The 12,431-nt window shown below is 46.8% G+C and overlaps 1 protein-coding gene across 4 annotated transcripts in view; it reads right to left on the reverse strand.

Moving 5' to 3' along the window:
* RBM27 (RNA binding motif protein 27) overlaps window positions 1-12,431 on the reverse strand; it is a 1,859,884-nt gene that overhangs the window by 221,679 nt on the left and 1,625,774 nt on the right. For all 4 annotated transcript variants that reach the window (XM_069652445.1, XM_069652444.1, XM_069652443.1 and 1 more), the window contains one exon: window positions 8,995-9,099. In XM_069652445.1, the coding sequence (XP_069508546.1) occupies window positions 8,995-9,099 (105 nt within the window). The remainder of the gene's footprint in view (window positions 1-8,994; window positions 9,100-12,431) is intronic.

A 12,431-nucleotide genomic window follows, 5' to 3' on the forward strand; every position in this document is an offset into this window, starting at 1 on the left:
GGAGGAAACGCGTACAGCAGTGGGAATGACTACTCCACCACGAACGCATCTCCTAAGGCTCCATTTGGAGGAAATTCCCGCGAGCAGAACATCTCGCACTTCCGGCTTTCTGACACTGGAGGCGAAGAGATCCACATGAGGGGTCCCCCAAAGGGCGAAGATCTCCAGGAGAATCTCCTGAACCAACTCCCACTGGTGAGAGATCGCGCTCTGCCTGCTCAGAGCATCCACCATCTTGTTTTCGTCTCCTGCCAGATGAACTGCTGAGATCGAAACTTCCTGCTGGATTGCCCACAACCAGAGCTGCATCGCCTCCCTGCACAGAGGACGTGACCCTGCCCCCCCTTTTTGTTGAGGTAGTGCATGGCCACTGTGTTGTCCGTCAGGATCAGGACATTCTTTCCTCGCACAGTCGGCAGAAAAGCCTTCAGGGCTAGCCTGACGGCCCCCAGCTCCAACAGATTGATATGGAGTCTGGACTCCGACGGAGACCAACGACCGCTGACTGTCAACTCGTTGGCATGAGCTCCCCATCCCGTGAGGGATGCGTCCGTCACGATCGTCACCTCCGGCCAGTGCAGCCAAAATGGAGCCCCCCTCATCAGATTGCCTTTGTCGGCCCACCACAGAAGGTCCTGGGCGACCGAAGACGGCACCTGAACAGGGTCCGACATCCTACCGGAGGACTGAGACCACTCGGGCTTGAGTGCCCATTGCAAAGATCTCATCCACAACCTGGCATCGGGCACCAGAAGAATGCAGGATGCCATGTGGCCGAGCAGTCTCAAGAACTCGAACGCTGGGAGAGTCTGGGCAAGGTGGAACTTGTGCACCATCTGCTGAATGTGATGAGCGCTCACCTGGGGAGGAAAACACTGCCCCAGGGACGTGTCGATCACTGCTCCGATGTACTGGAGCCTCTGAGTTGGTGTCAAATGGGACTTCTTTAAGTTGAGGGAGAAGCCCAGCTTGTGGAGGGAGTGGCAGGTGAGTGACAGATGATCCAGTACTTGCACAGAAGAAAGCGCCCTGATCAACCAATTGTCCAGGTAGAGGTAGACGTGAATCCCCCCTTTCCTGAGGTGCGCTGCCACCACTACCATGAGCTTGGTGAAGACCCTCTGGCGGAGGTCAATCCGAACGGCAGGACCCGAAACTGAAAGTGCGAGTCGCCAACCACAAACTTCAGGTACTTCTTGTGCTTCGGATGGATCGGCACATGAAAATAAGCGTCCTTGAGGTCGAGAGATACCAACCAGTCCTGAAGTTGAAGGGCCTGGAGGACTTGAGAGAGAGTAACCATCTTGAACTTGTCCTTCCTGAGGAGTTTGTTCAAACCGCACAAGTCCATGATGGGTCTCAATCCCCCGTCTTTCTTGGAAATCAAAAAATAAGGGGAATATCATCCCTGGTTCCTCTCCGCTACAGGCACCAGTTCAATGGCGCCCTTCTCCAGCAGGGATTGAATTTCCTGCGCAAGGAGCAGATCCGGACTCTTCAAAGAGAGATTCCCCGGTGGATTGTCGCGAGGCCTCTGCCGGAAAGGAAGACAGTAGCCGTGGGTTATGATCTCCAGAACCCACACATCTGAAGTAATGGCGCGCCACTCTGCAAGATACTGCGCCAGCCCTCCCCCAGCCGGCGAACCATGGGACATGGCCTCATGACTGAGCTGAAGCGACTGCAGCTTTGCCCGAGGGCAAAGAGGCAACAGCCCGAGCGGCCTTGGCACCTCGAGTACCTTGTTTTCCACCTCTGGCACTCCTACGGTGGCCGCTTTGACTGGCAGCTCCTCTCGCTTTACCAAAGGATGAGTAATCACAAAAGGAACCTCCCCTCCATTGCTGTCCCCTAGGACGAAAAGGCGGAGGTCGAACTGCAGCGCCCTACGACTTTGCTGCAGCTTTTGAGGTCTGCAACCTCTCAAGGCTCTCGTCAGCCTTGCTGCCAAAAAGATGTTCCCCGTCAAAGGGCATGTTGAGGAGCCGGGCCTGCACATCAGGAGCAAACCCCGACTTCCGCAACCACGCAAACCTGCATATCACGGTGCTCGCCAACATGGACCGGCTGACGCAATCTGCTATGTCCAAACCCGACTGAACGGCCTCACACATAGCATCCTTGCCATCCTGAAGCATGGCAAGGAAACCATCCCGTTCATCCCCTTCAGGAATATGTTCAGCCGCCAAGGAAACAGTTTCACAGAGTGTGCGTGAAACGAGACAAGACACAAATGGAGTTGGCCGTCTGAAGCGCCATACCGCCTGCAGAAAACACTTTCTTCGCCCAGCCGTCAAAACGCTTGTCGTCCCTATCAGGAGGGATGGTAGGGTACGGCGCCTGCTTTGCTGGGGCCGTAGCCGCCTGCACCACCAAACTCTCCGGAGTAGGGTACTTGGACAAGTAGCAAGGGTCACTACTGGCTGGGCGGTATTTTCGCGGCAAAGACTTGCTCACTGCTGGGAGACTCTCCGGAGCAGTCCAAGCCACCGCCACCCTCCTCTGTAGAGCCATATGTAACGGCAGTTGGTGGACCAATGTCGAGGATATCCGTAAGGTCATCCTGAACAAACTCCCCTGGGAGAGCAGACCATCCTAAGTACTCTGTGACCCGTGACATAAGGCGCTGGTACGAAGAATCGGCATGAGTGCCCGGCTCAGGCCTACAAAACTCCACCTCCGGAGAGGTGTCCAGCCCACTAGCATTATGCAGGGACTGCCTCAGGTCCTCAAACTGGCCATGGCCCGTGAGAATCTCGTCAGGCACTGTGTCAGGCACCATGCCATCATCAGAGCCCTCATCCACCTCTGAAATGAACTCCAGATGGCGTTAAGAAGGCACAGAACTGGGACCAAAGCCATGCTTGACCTTGGCCAGAGCCTTTCTACGTGGTTCCCCCGAGCCACGGGGTCCCCCGTCGACACAGCCCCGAAAGGCGTCGAGTGAATCGGCGGCGTCGAGTGAATCGGCAGCATCGAGTGAATCGGCGTCGATGACAGACGCGGCGCCGACAGCATCGACAGCGTCGACATAGGCCTCGAAGGCGGAGCCCCGAGCGTGTCCCTCGACATCCTGAGCACCGAAGGCGTCCACGACTTCCTCGGAGGCGGAGCCTCGAGAGAGTCCGTTGACTACCTCGGCGCCACAGGCGTCGATGTCTTCCTCGAAGACTTCACAGGTTCACGCGGTCTCGAGCGCGTCGAGGACCGGGACCTGGACCGGGCATGGCGAGAACGATTCCCCTTGTCCGAGCTGGAACTTTCCCGCGAATCTTGAAGACCACCCGAGCCCGAAGGCCTGCGAGCGGCGTCTCTCGGCTGACCACGACCGACCCCACTTGGAGGCGTGGCCGGACCAGTGCCCTGCGATTCGAGAATCGCCAACATTTTCTTCCCGAAGGAAGCCCATTCCACCGGCGTCCATGCTTGGTGGGGTAAGCGACCCGCCGACGGGCGGAGTCCTCGGATGAGGACGGGGAAGGTGACCGATGACGGCGCTAAAGTTAAAGGGCCTAGGCGGAGAAGACTGATGCTTAGCCAAAACAATAGGAGGTAGATGATTCAAATTTGCTAACCTGAACTCAATAGCCTCTTTGATTAGAAGGATCTAGCTGGACATGGCTCTTTCAATTTTAATACACCAGTCAGAATTTTTCACAAATGACATGTCAATTGGACAAGGATCTTCATCCCCTTTTAAAATGTTGGTGGTGGCGCAACCCCCGAGAGTCATGTTGGGCAGCCTACCCTCATAACAGTGCTTATACGATCACAGGGAAGCCGCAGCATTTGGCATGGTCCACTTTGAAATACAGAGAAGCAGAGAAGAAGAGCAAATAGGGAGGCCACAGCAAGTGCAACGGCTCCCCTTTGAATACAGAGAAGGAGAGAGGAAGAGCAAAGACACCCTCAGCATCATTGTGAGGCGAACGACTCGACAGTATGGTGGAGGAATGGAATTGAGGCAAGGCCTTCGAGAACCCCAGAGACGGTTCATGTTAGTAAGGAAAGTAACGGCGGACATGGGAGGCACGGAAAACAACAGGCGATTATTATATGAACCAGAAAACTTGCCTCACTATGAATGAGAAAAACATGAAAGTAAACTTGATAAATCTGAAGTGTGATAAGGTGAGCGAGAGAATAATGTTCCCTGAAAGGGAGGTGAATGAAAGTGACATATCAATCATGAACCATCTCAATGAAAGCGAGACAAGCTTAAACTCAACATTAACGAATCTGAATACTTGCAATCAGAGAAAGCAAATAATCGAGATACCAAAAAAAGTGAATAATGAAGTGGGTATATCTGTACCCTGTGAAGAGCGGAAATCAAATCCTTTGTCAAAAGCAGAAGTGTGGGAGATAAGGGAGTATAATTAACTGAATACCAAGGTATTTGTATTTGTATTTATTTATTTATAAAGCGCAGCCAGGCCCAGGGGCATACGGGCGCATAAGTTAAATCTGGTTACAGTTGCAATTGAAAGCAGTCAATAAGGGTTACGTTACATTGCAGTTACAGGTGGGTACAAACTTAGTCATGCAAATGCATATATACATAGTCTAGTATAAGTACATTAATTACAAAAGTGTGCCAGTGACAGTCGATCATGCTGGGATCAGGCGGTTAGGCTGTCATAGAGTCCATGTTGTGAAGCCAACACTTCGTGTTATGTTTAAATAGGTTAAATGAAGGTTCTGCTCGCAAAAGCGCAGGTATTGTGTTCCATAATTTAGAGGCTTGTACAGGGAAGCTAGCACCGCCCGAGTTATGAAGTTTAAATCTCGGTATGGACATAGTGTTAGCTTGTGCTGCTCTAAGTGGTCTTGAAGAGGTGTGAGGTGTAAGTTGGTTGGTGAGGTAGGCTGGTGCAAGGTTGGCCCTGGCTTTATGTGTAAGGGCCAGAGTTTTAAGGGATATTCTGTGCTTGACTGGAAGCCAACGTAGTTTGCGTCTGGTCTCCGAGATGTGCATCTTTTTGGGGATGTTGAGGGCAGCTCTGATGGCATTATTTTGAATTATTTGCAGTTTGTTGATATTTTTGTAGCTAGTGCCTAAGTAAAGGGCATTACAATAGTCTATCTTGGATAGGACTAATGCTCTAGCAAGAGTAATGCAATTGGGTGAGGAGATGAACGGCCTACATGCAGTGATCAGCTTGCAGGTGTAAGCGGCTGATGATGCTACTGCATTAGTTTGTTTGGAGAAGGATAAGGTGGCATCGATGTAAACCCCAAGGGTTTCGGTGTTGTTTGACACGGGGATGAGATTGCCATCTATGGTGAAGGATTTAAATGCGAGATTGAGATTTTTGAGTTTGGCGTGAGTGCCAAGGATGATCAACTCGGTTTTTTCGTCATTGAGACAGAGTCCATGATTTGCCATCCATGCTTGAATTACTGAGTAGATTTCATTAAGGTTTTTGCTGTCTGTTTCATAGTTCCCCGAGATAGGAATGAGTATCTGGGTGTCGTCCGCGTAATTGGTATACGTGACACCCAGATAGTCAAGGATATCAAAGAGGGGCTTTGTGAATATATTATAGAGTGTCGGGGACACGCAAGAGCCTTGCGGGACTGCACAGGGTACTGGTGAAGGTTCAGCAGAATCAGTGGGAGAGAAGACCCTCATGGTTCTGTTCGTCAAGAAGGAACTGATCCAGGCTGTGGCTGCGTCTGAGAAGTGTGCTGCAGTTTTCAAGTGGTGACAGAGTGTTTGATGGTTGACCAGGTCAAAAGCTGCCGACAGATCAAGCAATAAGAGGAGTGCAAGTTTACCATTGTCTTTCAGGATTTGGATCTGGGTAGTGAGATCTATTAATGCAGTTTCCGTACCATGTCTCGGTCGGAAACCTGACTGCCTAAGTCCTAGGAGATTGTTTGATTCTAGGTAGGCCTGTATTTGTAAATAGGCTGCTCTATCCAGTATTTTTAATAAGAAAGGTACAGTTGTTATCGGTCTATAGTTAGACGGGTTGGCTGGATCAAGAGTAGGTTTTTTAAGGAGTGGGATGACCCACGCATCTTTTAGGTTAGTGGCCTTTAGTAGCCTTTATGATGAATCAATCTGAATCAAGGAGAGGCACTCCTAAAGTGGAAAGTAAATGCACCAACCTGAAGAGTTACACGAACGGATATGGAGAGTCGCCAAAGACTAATGAAAAATCTCATATTAAGAAGTTCTTTTCAAATAAAAAGACAAGTGCAGAAGGGAGTCCTTTTCCTGCCCTTATTGTGGGTTTAGGTGATGGGGTCGGATAGTATTCGTTTTTTGGACGATAGTCTTTTCTGAATGTCCCAAAAAAGTCCAACACTAGTTATTTATATAGGTAGAAAATACCACAGCCATAGGGATGGTTATTATTCATACTATTATTATTTAATAAACCTTCCAAATGTCCTTAAAGAGGCTGCATTCTCCTTCTAGCCCTCCACAGCTCCCTGATAGCTATAACTAGGGTGGAACTTCAAAATCTGTCCACCAAGGCTGATTTTAGAGGTATCCAGTTATATTTTCAAAAACATTTTCGACATGCCATTTTGTCAACAAAAAACCCTGAGAAAAAAAATTCTTAATGTATTCTTTTTTATTTTATGTTTCATTTTTGTTTCGTTAGTAAAAAAAAAAGTTAAAAAAAATAGGTGTCTGGGGGCGGGGGGTCCCCCCATTAAAAAATAAAATTAAAAAAGAAACCATACGGCAAAATGTTTTTTTTGCCATTTTTGTGTCGACAAAATGGCATTTTGAAAATGTGATGTTCGAAAATGTCACTAAAACCGATTTCAGAAATCCATCCCACAGCTTAATCATCACAATGAATCTGTTGGTTGTCTCCATGACCATCAGTCTGGCTTCAGAACAGCCAGAAGCACAGGAACTGCTCATCTTCCTCAATCTCTCTTCTGCCTTTTACATTGTCAACCATGCCATCCAGCTCAATCGTCTCCGTAATAACCCGGGTATCAACGATCAGGCCCTGGCCTGGGTAACCTCGTTACTCTCTGATCGACCCACCCAGTTCAAACTTGGGTCCTTCCATTCCTCCATCTCACTCTCTTCCTGTGGTGTTTCCCAGGGGTCTAACCCCTCTCCCTGGCTGTTCAACCAAAACCTGGTACCTCTCGCCGATCGCATTGCCGCTCTCTGCTCCAACTTTCTGTGCTATGCGGATGACAGTCCACTCGTTTTCAGGCCCTCTCTGCCACCTCTTCTCCTTCTCCCATCTGATTGTCTGTCTGCTATCCAGGAGTGGTGTGCCGCCAACGCTCTCTGCCTTAATGCCAGTAAAACGGAGATTCTCATTGGCACACCTGCAACCTCCTTTCCTGTCACTCTCTGGCCAGCCTCTCTTAGTCCTCTTCCTGTTCCCACCTGTGAGGTGAAGAACCTTGGGGTCATCTTTGACTCCACACTCTCCTTTTCTCTTCACATCTCCGACGTGTCTAAGAAGTCAAACTACCAACTGCAACTCCTCAGAGGTATTCTTCCTTTTCTCTCCTTCTACCATAAGCTCACCGTCTCTAGAACTATGGTTCTCTCTAGGCTGGACTACTGCAACAGCCTCTTTCTAAATCTGCCTGCTTCTACTCTCCGCCCTCTTCAACTCATCCAGAACAGGACTGCGAGACTTGTCCTTGGCCTCAAGCCCAGGGATCATATCTCACCAGCACTGAAATCTCTGCATTGGCTCCCAGTGGCTGCTAGGATTACATTCAAGACCCTGTGCATTGTCCATAAGGCCTTCTGGGGACTGGGTCTTCAATACCTCCAACTCTCTTCGTAAATACCTTTCTACTTGAGCTCTTCGCTCCTCCAACTCCCTCAGGGTCAGTCGCTTCTCCAAGAAACTAGCTGGTGGTAGAGCTCTTTCTTCGGCTGGGACCTCCCTCTGAAACAGCCTCCCTGAAACTTGAGGAGAACCATCTCTGGGTCTGTATCTATAACCCTACAGTCCCCCCCTACCTGTACTTTTAGACACCTGCTGTCTGCGCTTACCCTTGCGCCTGCAACCTGCTGGCCACACGTCTGGTTATTGTTTTGATCCCATGTACAGCACTGCCTCCTCCCCTTTCCCCTGGCACTTCTCCCCTCTCCCCCTCCCCTGCACTTGCGTGATCTCAATGTCACTTGGCCTAGTAAGATCGCCGTCTCTGTCCTCCCTCTGTTCCTCCTTCCTTGCTGTATCGCACCTTGAAACACTTGTGTATAAGCGTGTTACAAATGCCATATCATATATCATCTTAACATAAATAATAAATTGTATTTAGCGACTAACTTGAATTATTGGTGTTCTGTGTGTACTCAATGTAGCCTTAGACCGCACTCATGTTTCCTGAGACTTCGCCTTCACTGCTCTTCTACTCTACCTTGATTTGGTGTTGGCTAACCTCAGTGTCTTCCACGTTTACCATAAATAGGGCGGTTTCATAAAAAATCCTCCCATCCAGGGGTTGATTTTAGAAATCCATCTTAACACCTATCTCGCACAGTAATTTGTACCCCTGCATTTGTAATCAGCCATCCTCATGCAGCCCAGTATGAGTAATACCAAATATATCCGAGTCATCTTCCTGAGTAACTGCCAAAGTTAAAGTAGAACTATTTTCAATTGCTGATGCAGTCATTAAGGGGATACATGGCATAGAACTTGCATTTGCACTTACAACTGCCCCTTCCCTTATCGATGAAACCCAGACAACCCAATTAACCTTATGGCAATGTACTCTTTGGTTTCATCACTTTTTACTCCAAAAGATAATCACTGCTTATTTTAAAATTGTCGCAGGTATACCTCACTTTCCATTTCAAATCTGTGGTGAAGCTCTGCCCATTACTGTACTTCACTAACAGTTTAGCACATTCCATATTGAACGTAAATAAATCACACATCTTAACTGCGTAGAGTATTGGCTCCACTACGGTTAACATTCAGCTAAAATACATAGGCAAGATACTTATACAAAAAAAAGAGGCAATTAAAAAGTGCATACCTCAACCTGCAATTGGTTGAGCTTTTTGCGTAAATCTGTTGCATCTTCCCCAGACGTCAGCCTTTTGTGGAAATCCATCTCAACATCCAGAAGCTCCTTCTGAGCCTGAAATGTGGAAAGTATCTGATTAAATTGTGTTCATGCATCACATTCAGGTATTACTTCCAACCATCATTTAAACGTTCCTACTCATAAATTTGCTTCTGAGAAAAATCGCACTTGGTGAAATATTACAGGTCTACAGAGAAGTTTGTAATCTTAATTATTGAGTTAGAGTTTGGAAAAGTTAGGGATTTCTTGCTTTATTATAAACTTAAAGAAAAGTGCAAAACAGATTGAGTTAAAGGGGACCTCACCACATCAAGGTTGTGAAATAATCACAACCAGCTGTTGTGCTCACAACAGACAATTGGTGACAGTTTTGGCCATCTTGAGCACTATCAGACATGCAGGGCCTTGGAAAAGATTGTGCAGTCTTGTACATTTAGAGGAGAAGAAATGCTTCTCTTTACCAAATGCTGCATAGGTGCCATCTAGCTTAAACCTAGTTGTGGCATGCAGAATGCATACAGCAAGTAGGGAAAGTAGGGCAATCACTCAATATGAAAAAGGGAAGAGCCTCAAATTCTTGCATTCTGTGTTGCAATGGCATAGCTGTGGACTATTAAAGGTTTGCTGTGTCTTGTTCCACCACAGTACACCATCAGTGTGGCGGGCTTGTGCACAACATTATAGAATTCCCTGTTGTATATTTAGGATAGGTTGGGAGAAGACGGGGGAGGGGAGACGAGAGTATTGCGAGATAAAGACTAGAGTGCTGTGCATTTAAAGAGAAATTCTCCACCCCCAGACATCACAGCTTTGTCTAGTTTTCACACCCACCAGAGGTAGCAATCATGAAGCAATGGCTGTTATAAGAAAATGTAGTAAATACAACCACAGCAATAAAAACAATTCATCATTAAAATCAGAAATACGTTAGAGACCCGACACTAAAAATTTGAGAATTTCAATTTCCAACATCGAAACTGCTTTGCATTTAATCTGTGGCAGTCAATAGGCAGGATTTGGGTTACCACCAGAAACATGTGACCTCATGGATAGAACACAACAGGGGCCTAGGCGATCTGACCATCAAATTAATAATCTAATTTAAAACTCTCCACCTACAGGCTATTCCAATATGAACATTAATTTTGTACCATGAATACAGTCAATAATGAACCCATTTTCAAGTTTCCCCCATAGAAAAAATATTGCCTCCATTAAAGGCCATCAAGATAAGTCACAGAGACCCTGTAGCTGCCTCACATGATGTGATCAAAAATGGTTTTCATCAAAATGCTCAGATTGCAAGTTTGCATCAGCTGAAAGAATGTCATCAAAAACATCAGTGGCAGTTTCAGGTGCCGAATGGACCTAGAAATTGCTGTGGTGGAAACGAATTAAACCCTTTCAGAAGCTGCGCTACAGTAGTAATAACAGTATAAGAACCTTTTCAGGTGTTCTTTAAGAATAGATACAGTGCCAAATAACCTTCAATCCGGCAGACACAAGCCCAGGACTGCCAAAATGATAGCAGGAATGCTGTACAACCCCCGCAGGGCATAAAGGGCCCATGCAATTACCATTAAACCAATACAAAATCTTTGTCCATCTGCTAGCATAGATTTCTGTAGTTGCCGCAAATGGGTTTGACAACATATCTTCTAGAACATCTTCTGAGAGATCCCAGTCCCGGTATCTTTGACTTTCAATCGCTTGGTATGATGTTCAGGCCGGCAGGATAGGGATGAAGGTCACTGCCATGAACCAAGAGCTCTCCCCTCAGAGGGCACTTACGTGGCAGAAAGGCACTAGTGAGAACTCGCACTATACCCTTACCCCTAGGTCTGGGGCCACAATTATATTGCGTATTCTAGAAACAGCCGTAGAACGAGAAGGATCAGACACATTGGTGAAAAGGCATACATAAAATTGAAATGCCAATCCACTGCTAGAACTCTCAGTGCATCGTCTTTAAAATACTGTTGAGAAACAAATAGATTACATTTATATCTCTTGCCGAAAAGGAACCAGTCAACAATAGGGAGACTTCACGTTGCAAAGATGTTGTCTTTCACCACCTAGTTCACATCGCACTTGGGTTTGCTAGGGGGCAGTTTCTGCCTGCAGATGATTTTCACAAACATGTTCTCCTTCCGAGCCAAAGGAGGAACAAAACAATCTGTTTTGGAGTGCTCAGAACCAAATTATTCAGCCCAAACCATATTTTGTTTAAACGAAGCATGGTGGTGCTAGTCAGAATCAGAAACAAATTGCCCATTAACAAACAAAAAAGGCATGCAGAGCAAGCTCAATTACTCCATCAGCTCCAAGATAGAATCAACATATGTTGTTCTATTAGGGTTCTAAATGTTTAATTCGACTATAGTTACTTTGACCTGTGTTGGGTAGAATCTTGCAGTTTGACTGAATTTCATTGTATGTTCACCAAAGGACATGGGAGATCCAAAGTCAAAAAGAGAAGTGTAGTACTAAGGGCCCATTTCATGGATGACGTACTTGTGCTGATGACACCAGAAAGATACGCGGACCAAGCAGCCCAAATGATTTGAGAGCCTGCTATGAAGAGCATGGATGAAAAAGTCACTGCTCAACATATATCCCAACTCACCCTGAGAGAGGTAGAGCCTCTCCAATCAGAGCTGTGGTATGGTGCCCAATTAATTGGACCCTGATCTTGGGGCTTTGGGGAAGCATATATATTTTGATGATACACCAGCTCTCCCTATTTTGCCTTCAGCTGGCAATTTTCCAGAAAAGGAATGGTTGTTCTCTCTCCCGAAGTACAATATTTCAATAAGTGAAGGTATAAAATTGTCCTAACACTACTTTCTTGGTTATGCAAATATACATCAAGTACAAACCTTTTCCCAGCTCACAAGGAAGAACCAGTACTTGGGTCTCAATCCTTCATAGGAAATTTGCCAAACAAATTAAATCTCATCTGGAAGAGAAGGCAGGTTTCTGCGCAAATTGAGTATTTAAAGGACAGCAATCCAGATTGAAAGGCAGTGACTGGTTGAAATTAACTGAAGGACACACCGGTCCAAGTCAAATGAACAAAGCTTTTCACATAAAAATGACCGCGTGGGATGAGAAGAATTCAAGGAAGCAATGTGTCCCACAGGAAGCACCCCTTCCCCTCCAAGTATAGTCACTGATGTTGCAGAGCCCTGTACTTCTGTTAAGATTGGTCAGAAAAGGGGAAGCTGCAAAAAAATAAAGACAAGGTATTGAGTCTTTCAGGAGGCTAGCCAGTCTTTCTCCCAAACAGGCGAAGAACATCAAAAAGCATGGCCCAGTAGACTTGTGTGAATATTGGAAAACATAGATGTGCATATCGTAGAATGCTATAGGATGACTACTCATAT

This window comes from Ambystoma mexicanum, chromosome 3p (assembly GCF_040938575.1).
Source record: "Ambystoma mexicanum isolate Mex_15411 chromosome 3p, UKY_AmexF1_1, whole genome shotgun sequence".
In the NCBI taxonomy this organism is placed as follows: Eukaryota; Metazoa; Chordata; class Amphibia; order Caudata; family Ambystomatidae; genus Ambystoma; species Ambystoma mexicanum.